The 17,604-nt window shown below is 44.5% G+C and overlaps 1 protein-coding gene across 6 annotated transcripts in view; it reads left to right on the top strand.

The window, feature by feature from the left end:
- The window catches only part of AP2B1 (adaptor related protein complex 2 beta 1 subunit), a 164,763-nt gene that overhangs the window by 100,188 nt on the left and 46,971 nt on the right, over positions 1-17,604 (top strand). For 4 of the 6 annotated variants that reach the window (XM_019511514.1, XM_019511513.1, XM_019511516.1 and 1 more), the window contains 4 exons: positions 2,386-2,427; positions 3,305-3,451; positions 4,808-4,953; positions 9,138-9,267. In XM_019511514.1, the coding sequence (XP_019367059.1) occupies positions 2,386-2,427; positions 3,305-3,451; positions 4,808-4,953; positions 9,138-9,267 (465 nt within the window). The remainder of the gene's footprint in view (positions 1-2,385; positions 2,428-3,304; positions 3,452-4,807; positions 4,954-9,137; positions 9,268-17,604) is intronic. The other 2 variants (XM_019511515.1, XM_019511512.1) reach the window with 1 other exon arrangement.

Raw genomic sequence — 17,604 nt, 5'->3', positions numbered from 1 at the left:
GGGGGGGGTGCAGATTGAGGCCCTTGTGGTGAGGGAGGAAGGGAGTAGGGCTGGGGCAGAGGCACATGCTGCACAGCCGGGGTGGGGCCCAGGCGGGGAACGGCTTCTGCTGCTGCACACATCCCAGGAAGACATAGGGGACGTGTGCCCCCGGATCTGCTTGGGGGGTAAGGGCGGCCTGCCACTGCGGGCTGGGGTGGCGCCAGGTTCTTCCCAGCAGGGGTTGGGCCCGGCTGCGCTTGGGGAGGGCCATGGTGGTGCTGGGAGGGGGTTATGGGGGGAGCCTGCAGCCATCCCAAAATTTACCATAGCCCTTCCCAACCTCTCACTCCCAGCACTGCCGTTGCCTACCTCAAGCATAGCCCAGCCCAGCCCCTGGCTGGGAAGAGCCTGGCGCGGCCCTGGCATCAGCCTGCAGCAGCAGCGTGCCTTCACCCCATGCACAGATCTGTGGGCACATACCCCCATGCCCTCCTAGGGTGCACGCAGCAGCAGGAGCCTGCCCCCCCCCAAGGACAAGCCTCTTGCGGCCCTGGCTGTGCAGCGCCTGCCTCTGCCCCAACCCCACTCCCTCCCTCACCGCAGGGGCCTCGATCTGCCCCTTCCCCCACAACAGACTTACCAGATGGACGCCGCTCTCCATGCAGCTGGACTGCGTATTAGCAATCAGATTGGTATTGGCCAATAATGGCTTGTTAAAAATAGGCCATTGGTATCAGCCCAAAAAATCTCTATCAGTGCATCCCTACTAATCTTTTGGTGATCCAGTTTGCTGGACATGTGCCTAAACACTCTCATATACAACAGAACCTTCCATGTAATGTTCTTTGTTGCCCTGGCAAGCGAGCCCTTCCTTATATTGCCACATGTTTTCCATGTGCCCTCTGTTGTCCCTGGTTGTCTTCTGTGTTTGTCTTTAGATCAATGTTCTGCATGTGACTGAGAGAGCTGTATGGCAGGAGATGGATAACATTCCTGTGGACACAAGCTTTAAAGCTAAGATAAACCTGTGGATTTAAGATCTAAGTAGTTATTCAATATAAGATAATAGTTTCCTCATTGCTGTCAGTCATCTGGTGCTTTATAAATATTAATAGTAATGATAAATGCTTCTGTGAAAGCGCATTGTAGTAGGTGTAGCATTACTTAAGTCTGTTTTAATTAGATAATGCTGCATGATCCCAGCTTTTAGCCAGTGTAGTATGCCATAAGCTGTCCCCAACACCAAATTCTCTCTTGAAAACGCAGAAGTGTACATCATGTTGTGGACTTAATGTCTTTTAGACAAAGAATCCACATGTGTTGTTTTTTTTCTGGGGGGAGTTAATGGTAAGCCTAAAAAGCAAAGAGTGACTGAAAGGTGAGCTTCAAGGAAACACAGGCTTCAGAAGAAGAGTTCCAGCAGGGAAGCACAGAGCACAAAGGCAGGATTTGGAATTCAGGTTGTTTGAAGCAGAGCAAGTTTGGCAATATTAGCTGCTCATAATGCCAGCGAAGTAGTTTAAATGGGATAATTATTGAACATAAGTGCATTATGTTGTGACCTAAAGTTAAATCTATTATCAGTCAAGTTACTCCCGTGGACCAATGGGACTCTTCTATTCCCTTGTGGGCAGAGCACTCATTGGAGGAAAAATGCATGCTGCTGAGTTGTTATAGTTGGCAGATGAGAAGTGGATGCTGCTTTCTTTTCTCCTCCTAAGGCCTTGAAATTAGTCACCCCTTAAAGGAAACGTAGCCAAGAACCATTTAAATAATTCTTTTTCTTTTCTTTTCTTTTCTTTTTTTAACTATTTATTTATTTATTCTTTTCTGTGGTTGGTAATGACTCCCTAGATACCCAAAACTGAAATGAGCTTCCCTGTCGCTTTATATTTTTTTATTCTCTATCACAGTTTCTCTCCACCTGGTGCTTATAGGACTGGTTAAGACTGCTGATGGGCAACATGGTGGATTGAAGGGAAAAGCGCTGATGCATGAAACTCAAGGACAGTTTCACAGATTTCTTTTAAACAGTAGATAGGCTCACGCGTGGCCTATAATTTTCATGTCTCAACCTGGAAAATATCGGTTCCCTTCCCCAACCCCCATTGCCTCTTTTAATCCCATTGTCAGGGGGAGATCAATTAAAACTTGTTTATTAAAAGCATTACAAGGTGCTCAGCTGACTTTCCAGCTTCTCTCCAGGCCATGCTGTTAGCGTTAGAAACCCACCATTTTTTGTACTTTCACAACTTATGGTTCAACAGTCCTGCATGTGGTGAGTGAGTGAGACCCTCTGGCAGTGGTGAAGTCAAATGGACTTGAAAACCCTATTCCTAGCATCTGACACTTCGCTTAAACAAACTCTCTCTTTCTCTCCTCTCTCTCCTTTCTCTCTTTCAGCTTGGCAGTGACCTTGGCGGGGGCATTGGCGGAAGTCCGGCAGTAAGTGCCATTCCATTTTTTTTCCCAACAAAGAGCCCCCTCGCACATACCACATTTTTAACATAATCTTTCCCCACACACGTGGGTGCTTTAATAACCAAAAATGCTTGGGAACACAGACTGCTGTAACCACAAGGGATGGTAGGCAGGTCCTTCGGTCCCGAGCTACATTGTGTTAAGATGAATTCTTCAAGACTGGTTGGTATCTCTGGAGAGAAAGCTGTCTTCCAACTCTGCTGAACAACAGAGGGGCACTGTAATCTCTGCTGGATATCTTTTGTTTCCTGGTGGTGGTAACTAAGTCCTTTGAAGAAATGACCTCACTTGTGGAAAGGAGGCTCTCTTCTCCTGGCATGCAGATGAGCCTAGACTCCTAACTTGTATACAGGTGAACCATTTGTAACCATGGGATTAAGAATACAGAACTCCATGACCATGTGCTTCCAGGTGCATCATGACTCCCTTACTATTTCTGGATGTGGAAAGTCTTTCAGTAAGACCATGAAAATTAGCACAGGGAAAGGGAACAGATTGGGATCCTCTTGCCCTTTTCCTAGGCCTACACAGAATTGTTCCCTTATGCCTGCTCTCTCACTAGCCTCCCTCTGTGGAGACCTTTCTGTCTGTCTGTGAGAACAGGAGGATTGTTAGTGGTGAGTTCAAGTCCATCACATGGTTGAGGTGACAGCACAGATTGCAGGGTTCAGTTGCCCAGAGCCTTAGAATTCAAATACATTATTTAACACTATTGATAGTTCAGCAGGGAAGCTGCAGAGTGCTTTAAAATATTCAGGTTATTTCCCAAGTTCATGCTTTATTTAATAAGCAGCATTCATTGTTGGCAATGTTAATCAGTAACCTTTCTTAACTCCTTCAGGTGGGCCAGACCTACATTCCGTCCTCCGTGCCTGCCACTTTCGCCCCTTCGCCCACCCCAGCTGTGGTGAGCAGTGGACTCAACGACCTATTTGAACTCTCATCCGGTATAGGCATGGCCCCCGGTGGATATGTGGCTTCAAAATCTGTGCGTAAGAGAAACCTTACTGCAGCACATTGCTTGACACTGGTAGCATAGAGTTCATGAGGTTCTTCAGCTATTCCCTTTATTGTGCCCTTTGCCAATCTGGGACAGGCTAGTTGAATTCCATTCCATTAGACAAATCCTCTTTCTCGAAGTGTGATGGCTGTTGAAGGCAAGTCTAATCAGCTAGAGATTTCAGTTTTCAACAGTTTGCCATTTTTGCCTATAACATGATTACACTAAGGAGGGGTTTGTAGGAACTGTAATAAGTTGAGTTAGCCCTTTGCCCCAAAAGGAGCAGGACCACAAGACTTAATCCCCTTCAGTTAGCATTGATATTAATTGCAAAGTTTTTTTAAAAGACAGAATCTTACTTAAGGGATAAAATGAATCCACATAATTGGAGTGAGTGCTATGTTAGGCATGATACCAAAGTACTTACCCTAACTGTGAAAGAGGCGGCAAACTCACCAAGAGAAGTTGCTTTGTCTTAAGGGTTTCGCACTCAATTTTGCTAACAGACCTTTGGCCAAGCTGATGTCCGTGACTGGAAAATGGAAGGCATGCCAGTTAAGAACAACTGTTGGAGCTGGTGTTAGGCTTGTTCCTGCCCCAAGATACTCTGAAGTGCTTTGTTCCTTATGTAACTGGTGTGTTCACCAGTTTCCCTTTTGGAGCTTCCTAGTGCAACAAAACCTTGCACTTTTGTTAATCCCTATTATGGAGCCAGAAAATAAACAAGCTAAAATCTTCCTTAATATAAAATTCACGTGTATAAACAGCAGCTGATTGTATGCCAAGTTTTCAGCATGCTTGTGATCACTTGTGCTACACCAAGTAAAAGATAGTGCACAAGAGGTCATGGCAAATCTCAAGCTAAAAACAATATTGCCACTGAATCGATTGTATTTAAGTCCAGGATTATCCACAGATATTTTTCAGTATAAACAAATAATCCACCTCCTCATTTTCTTTGGTTAAGCATTTCACTGCCTCTGATAACCAGCAAGTTCCCTGAAGAAATCTGTGTCTTAATTATATTGGCCTTAGTTTAGAGTAAAGGACGCTAATCTGCTGTTACATCTAAACACTTAAATGTTACTGAACACTTCAGGGTTCCAACAAGCATTGCAAACCAGCAGGAATAAGAGCAGCATGGTGATATTGCTCATTGGTGAGCCTCATTCTTTCAGGTTCCCACACCCTGCATGTCTTGTACACGTGCACTGTAGCATAGTCACTGAGTGAATTGGCTTAATTACTTTTGGCCTTTAGCCATGCAGAATCTGTATGGGATTGAATATGTTTCTACAAGTCAAACATCATTCATGCTGAAGGTCCTTTCTTGTTGCATTTCAGGTTTGGTTGCCTGCTGTGAAGGCTAAAGGACTGGAGATCTCTGGTACATTCAGTCACAGGCAGGGACACATCTACATGGAGATGAACTTCACCAATAAGGCTTTGCAGCACATGACTGACTTTGCCATTCAGTTTAATAAGAACAGGTAAGGAACCCACATGCCCAGCCTGTGTCGTAGGAAAGTAGCATGCTCATGGGTTAACTGTATCAGTTTCCTTTTGCTGGCTGAACAGAAGGTGAAGTTATCAAAAATAAAGGCAAAAATCTATGTTAATTCCACTGAATCTTCCCAGGCTGTCAGTGACACAGTGAAAAAAATAGTGTCAGTGTTTTGTCATTTAAACTCTTGTTGTCTTTAGTTACCTGCTAACCATGGGTGTAAAGCATCAGTGCAGGGAGGTTAAAAGCATAGTGCAGATCCTTCCAAAGGTTTTTCCCTCCTCCACTTCCTCTCCAATGAGAGGAAGGATCGTGGGGTTACATCTGGTGGGGGAAAATGCTAGAAGTGTATCATGAAGCAAGTTGTGATGAACTTCATATGAGTTCTGAGTGGGATTTTAAAGCCTTTAACATTGTCCTATTTTTTTTCTATTGAAGTGTACAGTAGAACTTCCAGTGACTTCAGTGGTAGCTGTTAAACTGCGTCTGAGGGCCTTTGACAGTTCCACTCTATATGTCTAGTTTTAATAACTTTGGTAAGCAGGGCCTTTCCTGTTCTTCTCTGACTGTCTTAAGGGAGACTGTGTGCAGTGGGCTATAAGGTAAACAATGCATTTTTTAATAGAAAGTCAACCAGTTGTGGCCATTTGATCCCGACTTTTTGATTGCTAGTGGTACATTTTTCAAGGTAAATTGATAAGGAACAACTCTAAAGAACCACACAGGCCTTAATGTATATGTCCTGAGAAAGGAAGGTTTAATATGATGTGATGAAGAATTCAGGCAATGTGTGTATGAGCTACAGCAGAAAATTGATCCATATGTAGTGTTTTTAATGTAGTCTGATCTCTACAGTCTTCTCTGCCCCAGTGAGGCAGCACATAGATGATCCTCTCAGTCTCCTAGCTCTGAAGTTGCAGCTGCTTCTGTTTAATCCTCTGAATGTTTTAAATAGCTCCTAAACTTGTAGGACTGGAAAACATTTTATGGATAGTAAAACCTTAACCAAAGATAGCTAAGTAGGCTGGTAGTTGAGTCAGCCAATACTGCAGCCCCCAGTGAGTAGCTGAAGGACTTCATTAGCAAGTTGGAGTGCAGCATCCCAACAAGAGTTAAACTGCCTGGAAAAACAGGTTTTTTCTGATAAAGTATTTGTCAGTGAACAAATCACAAGGCAAAATAGCTCAGGGCAAGCACTTTACCAAAGCGGTTGGGGAAATTATTTTGCCAGAAAGAGTTGCCACTTGCAGTGGAGGAGAAAGCTGAGAGCATACAGACACTATTCACAAACCAGCCCTAACAAAAAAATATGACCAAGCTGCAAGATCGCCTCTGTTCTTCTTCATCCCTGTACCTGCTTCAGCTTGAGGTGGAAGGGTTGCCATAGCTAATGCTGCACGATATCTGGGGGGAGCACCATGACCTCAAGCTGGCTAGTGTATACAGGGCCTTTCATTTCTGTCAAGCTGCAGGTCTCTTTTTTCTGTAGCCACAGTGTTGACCTTAGAAAATTATACTTGCTTGGGACATACAATATTTACTTATCCAAAATGTGATCAAGCCTGAATGCATTTTCTTTCTTTCTAAATTCCTGTACTTTTGCAAAGCTACAATCAACAGGTTTTATTCCACATGTTTGCCTGACTTGAATATATTATGTTAGAGTTTTTCACTGTAAAAAGCCCTATTTTACCTTTGGGATTATATTCCAAAGCATGTATATTATGTGTAATATAATTCACAGTGCATGGTAATCAACCCATATGGCTTTTGCACAGATTAGCTCATGTTATTTACACTACACATGGACCATCTGAATCATAGAACAGTTTGGCTTCCTTATAGTTTCTGAGCAGGTGGCAATTGTTCTTGATGATCTTGTCCTCTACCTCCTGTGACAGTCCCAGGAAGACTACTTTTCTGTCTCAGCTGGCACTGTCCCTTTGGAAGATTTTTATCCACCCAGGCCATCTATTCCTTTTTCAATCCTCCTAAAGTACCTGTCCTGCCTTTACTGCTCTTTACTATGCTGTGCCTGGCTCATTCTGCTCAGACCTGACAAAGCACAGTTTGCATTGGAAAGCTTGTCCAACTCTCTCCCAACTACATAGTTGTTCCAATAAAAGATATCACTGTAAGAAATCCTTCCCCTCCCCACCGCCATTTACATTCAGATTTTGCAACAAACATAGTTAATAGCCCTGGAGCCTAGTATAATTTGATGGCTGGGGGCATTAGAGGTCAGCAGGAACTCAGCCCGTCCAGTAAGATGAATCAGGTGAACCAAGGTGAGGGATGGGTTTCAAGGACCGTTCACCAGAATGGCAGGGCCTCAGAGCATGTTGCCAGATAACCAGATTCTATACAGGAGCTATCTGTTGAGGAAGCCCATGGACTGAGGGAGTGAGGGCTGGCTGAATGAGCCCCAGTGAAAGCTGCTCTTCCCATTCATTCTGTAGTTGTAAATGTCTCCCATTTCCTCGTCATTCCCAGTTATCCTAACCCCTTCATCTTTTTCTTACTTCGCTTGTCTTCCTGTTGCTGCTTCCTGCCCCACTTGGCTTATGGGGTTGAGATGCATAGGAATCGCCTTTCCTTGCAAATGTGGCACTTTCTCCATAGCAGTGGTTATAAGGCCAGTGAAGGGGAAGGTTCCCTTTCCTCACGATACTAATTTGTACCCATTGCAGTCCAGGGTGCTTGTTCACCCCCTAAATCAATGCAGTAAGAACTCCCAGCATTTTTAGTGCACTCATTCCAACAGTATCTGTCCCCTGGCCAGTGATATGCAGCCCACATGCCCATAAAGGCTTTGTTACTAGGACTTGTTACATAGCATGAAGGTCAGGCAGGTGGGGAAAATGAATCTAGGGATGGGGCACTCTTTACTGAAAATATCCTGCCTTCAGGTCTAAAGATCTTAAATTTAGAGAACCTAGTAGAAGGTGCCTTAGCTGAGCTCAGCTGCTGTGACAAGTAGGTATAGGGAGACAAAATGACTAAGGAAAACAGCATCCAAAGCTCCTAGGGTTTTTGGATCTAAGTTGGGGGAGCCAAGCCATGGTTCATGATCCTCATGTGGCTCCTGGGCTGTTTGGAAGTGGCTAATGTTAGAGAGAAGTAGTTAACGAAAAACATTCTTTCTCTCTTGCTGGTTATTATTTTCTATTTTTGATTTTCTTAAATTCTTGCTGATTTATTTAAATTATTATTTGAGTAGGGCCAGGGCTTGCAAATCTTTTGATTCTGGAGTATGCACATTTTCAAAATTTTGTTTTCGGCAACTCTTAGTTTTAGTCTGTGGCTAGAAGGTTTAGAAAGTTTGGCCACTCTGGTGCCAGCTCACACCTTTACTTGTACTTGAAGGAAAGCCAGTGCAGAGTACGTGTTCTGTATAAACCACACATCTAAGTAGAAAGCATATGTTGTTAAATATCTTAGGTTGAATAGGTGAGTATAAATCCCATCCACCTTTATGGGACATGTTTCCCCAGCTTGAGGAGTAAAGAATAAAGCAAAGACCCAACATCAAACCCATCTGCTCTCATGGAGAACCAGCCATCCAACAGTGGAGGGCCTGCCTTGCTTAATAGCACTGCTGGTGCAAACTGTGATTTCCTCCTTGGGTAGCTATTTCTCTATGCCTTGTACTCACCCAACTTCCCTCCTTCCTTTACTTCTAGCACTAACACCTTTGATCTATGGCCCAGAGCATCCTCTTCATCTGTTTCTGTCATGAAAGTGAAGAGCATCTGTCCAGGGCCAGAACCTTCTTTCCCACTACTCTAACTTCATGTGCTAGTAAACTGCTGCTTGCTGGGCAGGCGGCTGCTCAGCAAATAAATCAGCTCCATGTGAGAGAAAGAGAGAGTGCAGAAGAGTTGCCAGCAGGTAATTCAGACAGAGTAGGCACCTTATCAGAAAGACTGACCAGAATCTCTTTGTCTTAAATTATCTATTCCAGTGCAAATTGTCAAAAATTTCCCTTTCCACTAAGCAGCAGCAAGATAAGCCCAGAAATAGCACCAAGCTAGGCCAGCCTGCATCACAGAAAGGGAAGGAGAGAGCCTTTGTGATGGCAGGCCTGTGTCCCTTCCCTCTACACAGGTCACATAGGGTGCTTTTCAGAAATACACTGATGTGAACATCTTCTGGCTTTCTGTTAACCAGCTTTGGAGTCATCCCCAGCACCCCGCTAGCCATTCATACTCCTCTGATGCCAAACCAGAGTATTGACATCTCCCTTCCTCTCAACACCTTGGGACCAGTCATGAAAATGGAGCCTCTCAACAATCTCCAGGTAAGAGGACATCTGAAAGACCCATGAAAGTCGGGGGGGGCGAGAGATCAGTCACAGGTCAATCGCTTTATTCCTCTGATCTATAGTAGATGTTACGCCTGCTTGGGGAATAAGGATAATGACCCCAAGTGTACTAGGGAAACTGAGCATTGGCTTTCCAGGGGTGTGGAGCTGACTGCTGGCTATGTCTGTTAGGAGCAGAGGTGTGGGCACTGGTTTTTTTGCAGCAGGCACTTATAGGTAAGTCTTCAATAACTGTTTTTTTAACCTCCTTTTCATCCCAAAAAATCCTTGAGCATTTTGCAACCTAAACTAACAGTGAGGCATCCCCTTCCACCATTGTGAATGCAGTGACCTCTGGAGTGGAATGAAGCACCTGACCAGGGTGCACCGACATGGCAAAAGGTGTAGAGCAAGAGGTGAAGGAGGATTCTTGGTTTAATTGGAACAAGAAAGTGGTTGCCAAGCATGGGCTTTGCTGCAATACTCAATCACTCCTGAGGCCCCAGTGTAATCCCTAATCCAAAGCTTTACATAGCCTTATGATTGTATGGGGTTCATTGTTGGAATCTTCGCAACAACCCAGACTGTAGCTGTGGCAAAACACACACCATGTTGCATATTGCCGATGACTGCCCCCTGACTAAGTTCAGCAGTGGACTACAGGAACTGTACATGGCCATTGAGGATGCTATCGCATGGCTCAACGATTATGCACACACTGGCTAACTATGGGGTTCAGGAACTTCCACTGTCCTATGGCTAGTTTAAAACTACCCCATCTCCCCAGCATAATTATGGCAGGAAGGCATAATCTGTTTGACCTCTACATCCAATTCAAACTATGAGAACATCTACTCTCTCCTGTATCTGAGAGTCATGACCTCTGAAGCGACTGATTATGGATAAATGATGATGGTCTTAGAAGAACAAATGAGGGAGTTGGTCCACAAAATACGGGGTTCCACAACATCCAGGCATACCTAGTGGTGGTAATATATAGTGCTGAAAAGTCACTGATGCAGCAGAAACAAGGACAGCTATAAATAGGGCAAGTTGGGCTTATGACAATTACTCCTTTACCTGAAGAAAATTTTGATCTCCCATCTGTGTGTGCTCTCTGAGGGAGTTAAAAATAATGACCCCCTTGTGTCCTGTCAGTATTTCCAATAAAAAACCTGCCCTTTTTTGTTCTACATAAACATGGACATCCAAATCTGATCCAGAAAACATGCATTCATAGGCATTCCAGAGTGTAAGGCATGGGGAATGGGCAGGCTTGCTAAATAGTGCTGGCCTCAAATACAAAGGAAGTATCCCCATGTTGAGTTCTAATACAGAGTAGGAGGTGGCATGAAGTTGGTCAGACTAAAGGAACCTGCAGGAAAGGTGGCTGCTGCTGAACTGATTAAATATTTATCCAGAACTGTCAACATACACAGTGCCTTACAAAGACTGTTGGTTTATTCCCTGTCCAAAAGAGTTTAGTCAAAGACAAACACGATACAGGACTAGTTCTAGGAAGGGAAGATAGTAGTGTAATGCTGCCTTAATGATGTTGTTTTGTGGATTTCAGTTATCAGGCCCTTACAGTTGTGACTGCATTTGCCTTTGAAGGGGGAATCTCGTATCTCACCAAGCAGCGCCAGGGGAAACCAGGAAATCCACTGAATGCTTTGGAGTATTTTACAGTTCCCTTAAGTGAAGAGAACCAGACATAGAGACGCTGAGGACATTGGCACTACTAAATTTAACTGTTAGTGTGCATGATAATGGCCAGGCAGCTTCATCTCTTGTTTGAAAAGCAGTTCTGCTTCATCGCTGGAGTCCTGCAGTTGCTCTCTGGGTACACAGTGGAATGACGGTGTGATTGTAGGATGTTCTAGTAATATTTGTACTCAGTTAATATGCAGAAGATAAGAGCAGTGATGGTGTGGCAGCATGGGCTTTAGTGTGAGTTCACAACCAGAATTCTCATTCAGGGTCCCTGCAGATTTTGTACCATGCCCAGTACATGGGACAGCTTGTGCTTCATTCAGCATCTTCACTGCTGCTGTTACTTGTGGTAACCAGATTAAGCTATTGATGGTATGTTAGCAGATGCTACAGTCATCTTCACCTGTGTAAACATATACAGGGAGTAACTGCAGACTATACCTATACCTCCTGTTTCCTGGAATTTGGCTAGCTTAGTTAACCCCCTAGTGCGTAATTTGTTACACACACATCTCTGTATCCTCGTTGTAGAGACTTGTGGTATCCAGAGATGCAGGTAAATAATTCTTCAGTCTATCTCAACCACTAACTAGGGGTGAGTGAGAAAAAGGTCTTGAATATGCAGCCTATAAATTTTCTGTTCTCTGGTATCGAGACCGGATGAGGCATTTCCCATTTAGAGGCAGTTCTTCTTTTCTCCTGTGGTTTTTTTAAATGCTTAAATTGTAACTTTAATTTGCCTGAACAACTGTTTTCCCCTTGACTTTCATTTTGAGGCTTATGACTTATTTATGAGTCTATGGGCAAATAGCTAGAAATAGCTTCACTGCTTAGTTCCAGAGGCTCCAGATTGTCACCATGTTGGGAGCTGGTGCAGTAACTGCTTAGGCAGTGAGCAGTCCCGAACCTCTGAGCCTCTTGGCAAAGTTACAAGCTCAGAGCACATGGACAGTGAATGAGCTATGTGTCCTGTCATCCCTATGGGGGCTTTTTCTGTTTTGAGAGAGTTTTAATGGTTTATGTGGTGTCTACTTCATAGTGACATAGTTGCAGGCTCCTGCAGAAAAACTATGTATGTCAAGGTGGTTATCATATCAGATTGGGTTAACTGTTGGGTTACTGCCACTTCATATGGACACAATTCAGACATCCCTAAAACTTAAATTCTAAATCTCTCTTTTTGGTATTAGAAACAAGAAACTGCTCAATAAGACCATCTGAAAGCTGCTGCTTCCCTTGATCAGAGAGGACCTGAGATATTTGGGTTACCATTAAATCTTCAAAGCATCAGAACACAGGGTTTTGGTTTTGTTTGTCTTTTTCCTAGCAGGATTTGTTTTCCTACAAGAGCAAAACAAATAGAAAACACATGAGGAAACCTCCAGTTGCCTTATATGGAGATAAGCAGAGTATTTGTTAGTGCCAACCTGCTTGCTAGATTGCTAGCTAAGTCATTGTCACAGAAGTTGGCTGTCCTCTTACAATCGGGAAAGCTGCCATATGGAGTAATAGTATCTATTCTGAGAGTTGAGTCACGATAGTTGATGCCAATTAAGAATACAACCATTATTCTGCAGATAGGAGTGGATTTGATGGAGATCTGTCATTGTCTTGATAGTATTAAGCACTGGAATTGTATGTTGTGTTTTCACACAAAAATAATTACTGCTAAAGTACTAAAATCACTGTAAGTGACTTGTAACAAAATATAAGGATGTTCTGTATTTCTCTATCCCCATGTACATTGGAGAAATTAAAATGCTCAGTGTGGTTCATGAGGGGACTTTCTTTCTGCTCATGGAATTGCTGTTGGGAATTAGAGAGAGGGTATGTTTGAACGTGAGGATCTTACATTCAGATTTTATCCTAGACTTTTGTTTTATAACCAGAAAAATAAGTCCTCATGTAAACAAACTGATCTCTCGACTTCCTGGGCATGTTAATTAGAAACTTCAAAGGCCAAGTAGTTCATTCTCTAGGCAGCAGTTTCAGAAGTAATAATTTTAAGTTATTCATGTTGTAACTTCAGTGAAATAATGTAGTTCTTCACCAGTGCAGTTGAGTTAATTCTTGCCACTTTCCCAATCAGAGAGAGCAATTAAAACATTTGACAAGTTAATAAAAATCTGCTAAATTGAAGGACTGAATCTTCTTTGACAGGTCTTCTTGCACAAAATCACAGCAGTGATAGTAGACTAGGCTGTGTTTGCCAGCAGTCCTGCAGTGTGTGTGTGCAATAATAGAGAGCAGACTCCTTCCCTGCCCATTTCCAAACTGGTGTTGAGAAATGGTTGTGACCAACTGATACATGCAATCAGCCAAGTTCAATGCCTGTTGTAGTGTGGTGGTGGTTTGACCCTTAATCAAAGTATGAGGCTGTCCCACGATTTAGAATTAAACAGACTGCAGAGCCTATTCTGGTACTTCTCATTTGTACTTTTATTACATCATACAAATAGAAAGCTGCTTTTGGAGTACACCTTTTTAAGCCTGTTGCCAAACGAAGTCTTTCTGACTTATTTGTTCTTGTCCTATTTACACTGGCTGTAGTTGCTTAGGAGCATTTTGAAAATGTTTTGTCACTTTGCATGGGCTACCTGGCTTGAACTCAGCTCAACTGAACTCAACTGATCAACTGATCACCTTGAACAAGTTGAGTTCAAGTTGACTTGAACTCAACTTGCGCAAAGCTGGCTTTTCCTAGGGTGTCGATATAAATAATACCAGGCTCTTGCCTAAATATGTGAAAACAGTACTGACTTTTAGAAGTGTGGTAGGCTTGGCTTGGCTGTACATCTTCTCCCCCTGCCCCCACCCTTTAAGAAGTGGGTCATGGGTGACTGGTGTCGCCTTAGTCAGCGATCGGGGGGAGTCCCCCACAGTCAATCTTGCTGGGGGGGTTGTCCCCCATGGCCAACTGCTGCAGCCGCTTCTGGGAGCGTTGTGGCTCTCCCACTCCCCAGCTGGGACTTGCAGTGGGGGCACAGGCACTCCAGCCTGTGCCACAGCGCCCCCCCCCCCCCAGCAGTGAGCGTGGCCTGTCAGGGCGTGCATGTACACCCACTATGCATTGCCACTGAAGTGGGTGATACTCACCCAGAGATTTATAGAAGGTGTCAGTTGCTGGAGACCACTGACATTTCTGAAACTCTCTAGCCTAGTATGTACTGGGTCTCACTTACTACTGCTTGTGATTGTTTGTCCAGACAGTAACCACTTGCACTAGTTGACTTAATTGAAAACAAGCTGGAGAGGCTTGCAGTGCCTTTAATGTACCTGCTCAAGCCTGGAGTACTGACATTCTCCTGAGGTAAACACTTTAAATTGACAATCAATGCATCCCCTTCCTTAGCATTACTTCCTATCAATCACAAGGGCTTGTTCACTGCTGCTACTGAGCTAGCAGCTGAAATGAGTCCAACTTAAGTATTTCAGAATGCCCTTAATGTTGTTATGAATGGGCTGATATAGTTATTGTGCTAATTGCTTCATTTTGTCATAGAAAGTGATATTGGTAAAGAGGAATTTTTACAGGCTGCTGAAGTGCGGAATGTGTGTTGAAAATTGTGATCAAACGTTCTTCCTCCAGCGGATGGGGGAAGATGCACTTTCCCACTTGGAAGAAGGATACCACTGGCATGGGATGTGGGAATGGAACCAAGCTATCCTAGCTTTGCCACTGACTTCCTGTACGCTCATGGGCTAGTTACATATTTCTTTCCTTTCTTTGGCTCTCTGCTTATAAACTGGAGATGATGATACTACTGTATCGGTTAAGGATAGCGAAGATACACTCATTAATATGCAGGCAGGTCAGGCACAGTGGTGATGGAGAGACTCAGTGTCTCAGTAGAGGAAGTAATTGGGAAGGCACTGGGTGGTTGTGTAAGGAATAAAGGTTTAAAGCCTTTGCTTTAACCAATAGATTTGGTCCTTGGAGGTTAAATGGAAAAAACAAATATTGAATCTCTAGTTGATTCAATATGTCACCCTAGCTCTGTGGCATTAACCTTTCTCTAAGGTAGGGGTTCTTAACCTGGGGTCCATGGACCCCCAAGGGGTCTGTGGATAGGTTTCAGGGGATCTGTGAACTTGGATGGGAAAAAAATTACATCTTTATTTTCACTAACCTCTATGTATTTTATTTTATGCATTTAAAAACATTATTCTGAGAAGGGGTCCATAGGCTTCACCAGACTGCCAAAGGGGTCCATGGCACAAAAAAGGTTAAGAACCCCTGTTCTAAGGGGATTCATTAGCCCTCCTGGAAAGAAGTACATGAGATTAGGGGACATGATAGGACAAGGACACAGAAGAAATTCTGGACAGGGAGCTGTAATCTTGTCACATTTCACAAACAGCAATGCTGAACCTGCTGGGGCACATAGCTGAGACGAAGGCAATGTTGGCAATTGAATAGGGGTCTTTTTCTGAGGTAGCACTGAACCAGTTACACAGCAGGGGGTTCGGAGGCATTATGCTGTCAAAGAAGGTAGAGGTGCACTGATGTCAGTTGCCTATCGGATCAGCACCAATAGGGAAATTTACATTATTGACTTTTTTGTAGTTGATAATGCTTTCGAATAATTATGCCTTTTGGCCAAGGCCCTGGACGCCTGGGTTCCCTCTTGCCCATGGGGCTGGGGCCCCCCAGATGCCTGGGTTCCCTCAGGAAATGGTGGGTTTCCCCTTGCAGGTAGGCAGCATTTTAGTTTCTGGGGCAAAGGTAGCAGGGAGGAGAACCCCAAGCCCACAGTGGGCAGCCCACATCTGCCTTCACCCTGCTCAGCTGTGCTCTGGCTGTGGCGGGAAGAGGGGGGCAGGGAGAAGAGGTGGGCATGTGTCATCCTATCCTCAGCCCAACCGGTCCATTCAGCCTCCCCCACAGGGCATGGGGACTTGTCTTACTCCTGGCAGTAGCAGCACCAGGAGGGGAAGGATCCCTTCCCCCTGCTGGAGTCTAGCTCCTGGGAACTGGAGCCCAGCTGAGGGGGAGGAGTGGTGTGGAATAGTCCCATGGCCCTGCCCTAGGCAGAGGAAGGAAAGCAGGGAGCCCAGCCCAGAGACCACGCAGCCCTGGGCAGCCAGGCAGGCTTGTACCTTTCCCTTCTGCCGTGCTGGGCAGGCTCAGGCACTTTTACATGTGCTCCAGGGGTAGTGGGGGGCAGCACTTTAATTACAGCGGCTCTAAGAGCCACTCTAATTAAAGTGCCACAGTGTGTCATGTATCAGTGTCCCCATGCTTAGCTCATTTGCTGAGCTTCAGTTCAAGCACCCCCACCACCATTTTTAAGCACTGAGATGCTGATGCATGTGATGCAGGAGGCTGCTGGAACACACCAAAAAAATGTTTTATGTCAGTATAAGATATCGGTATCAGCCAAGAAAATCTTTATTGGTACACCCCTAAAAGGACATTCTCTTTCAGATAGTTTGATATCAAAGATACTGACTACTGGGGTCGATGTTAGCTCCAATCTTGACCAGACAACTTTGAGTAACTGTACTCTTCACGCCTGAAGTGTTCCCTCTGTGGTTTCAGCTCAGTAGCATCTCCTTTCTTCTCCCCTGAATAGCTCTTTAATGCTGTGAAGTGTTAAACAGATATCACATTCCACCCCACAGTTGGCTGCCTTTTGATGGCAAATTATACTATTTTTGTGACAGTCACAGTTTACCAAAAAATGTCTGTTTTGAGAGAGAGCTGCCAGGACCTTACAGTAGAGGCATTCAGCTGTCCCAGTGGGTCTGCTTGGGGGCAGTCATACTTTGTTGGTGCTGGTATTCCAATCTTCTAATGCTTTAGTATTGGCTTGTGCAGCATCTCCAGCCCCACTTGATACACCTTCGCTCAGCATTTATGGAGGGGAAACTGAGGCAATGAGCAGTATGGTGACATGGAATGAGTAAAGAGGAGCCAACAGCATTTGGGAACATAGACCCAGGTCACCCAAGGTTTAACTACAACCTCCAGCCATGCTGGGTCCAACAGCTAAGAAGTGCTCCATCTCCAGAGCGTTTGATAGCTAATAGGGTATCACTTATTTTGTTTTCAAGCCGCATGCTGCTTCCAGGTGACAGCCTTATTCCATGCATAGAAATCGTATCTGTTTAATCCAGGTTTCATTGCTTTTGAAAACCCTAGAGGGGAAGGAGCCCCAGTGCAGTGAGGAGGGGTAGAAACCATCCTGAAAACCTCCATGATGTGCATACTCAAAGCACAGCCTGGAATACAGAGCCAGGTTCCTAGCCCAGCTGCGGAAAGCTGTTGGTTTGCAAGACTTGTCCTTACCAGCATGTGATGCAGAATATTAAATAAACTGAAAATATGCTTTTGAAGTTTCAGTATAGCCAAGCATACATGAGAGCCTAACCCTCCCCCCAGTAACTTACCGTTCCCTGACTGTTGACGTAAATCGCACGCCAGGAGATGACAAATGCAGCTAAGGGCATATCATCCAGCCTTGGCTCTCTGCACACATAAGCCTGCTGCCTGAGCTCAGGTTTTGTGCCTTTAGGTAGAGTATCAGGCTAGCAGTGGCTGTCAAGTGCCTGTAGGATTCCAAGACCCCTACCTGTCGAACAAAATGACCCCCCCCCCCCCCAAAAAAAAAAAAAAAA

Source organism: Gavialis gangeticus, unplaced genomic scaffold (assembly GCF_001723915.1).
Source record: "Gavialis gangeticus isolate Ggan-Ray unplaced genomic scaffold, GavGan_comp1, whole genome shotgun sequence".
NCBI lineage: Eukaryota > Metazoa > Chordata > Crocodylia > Gavialidae > Gavialis > Gavialis gangeticus.
Note: the sequence above shows the minus strand (reverse complement) of the source record. Positions and strands in the feature narration are given on the sequence as shown.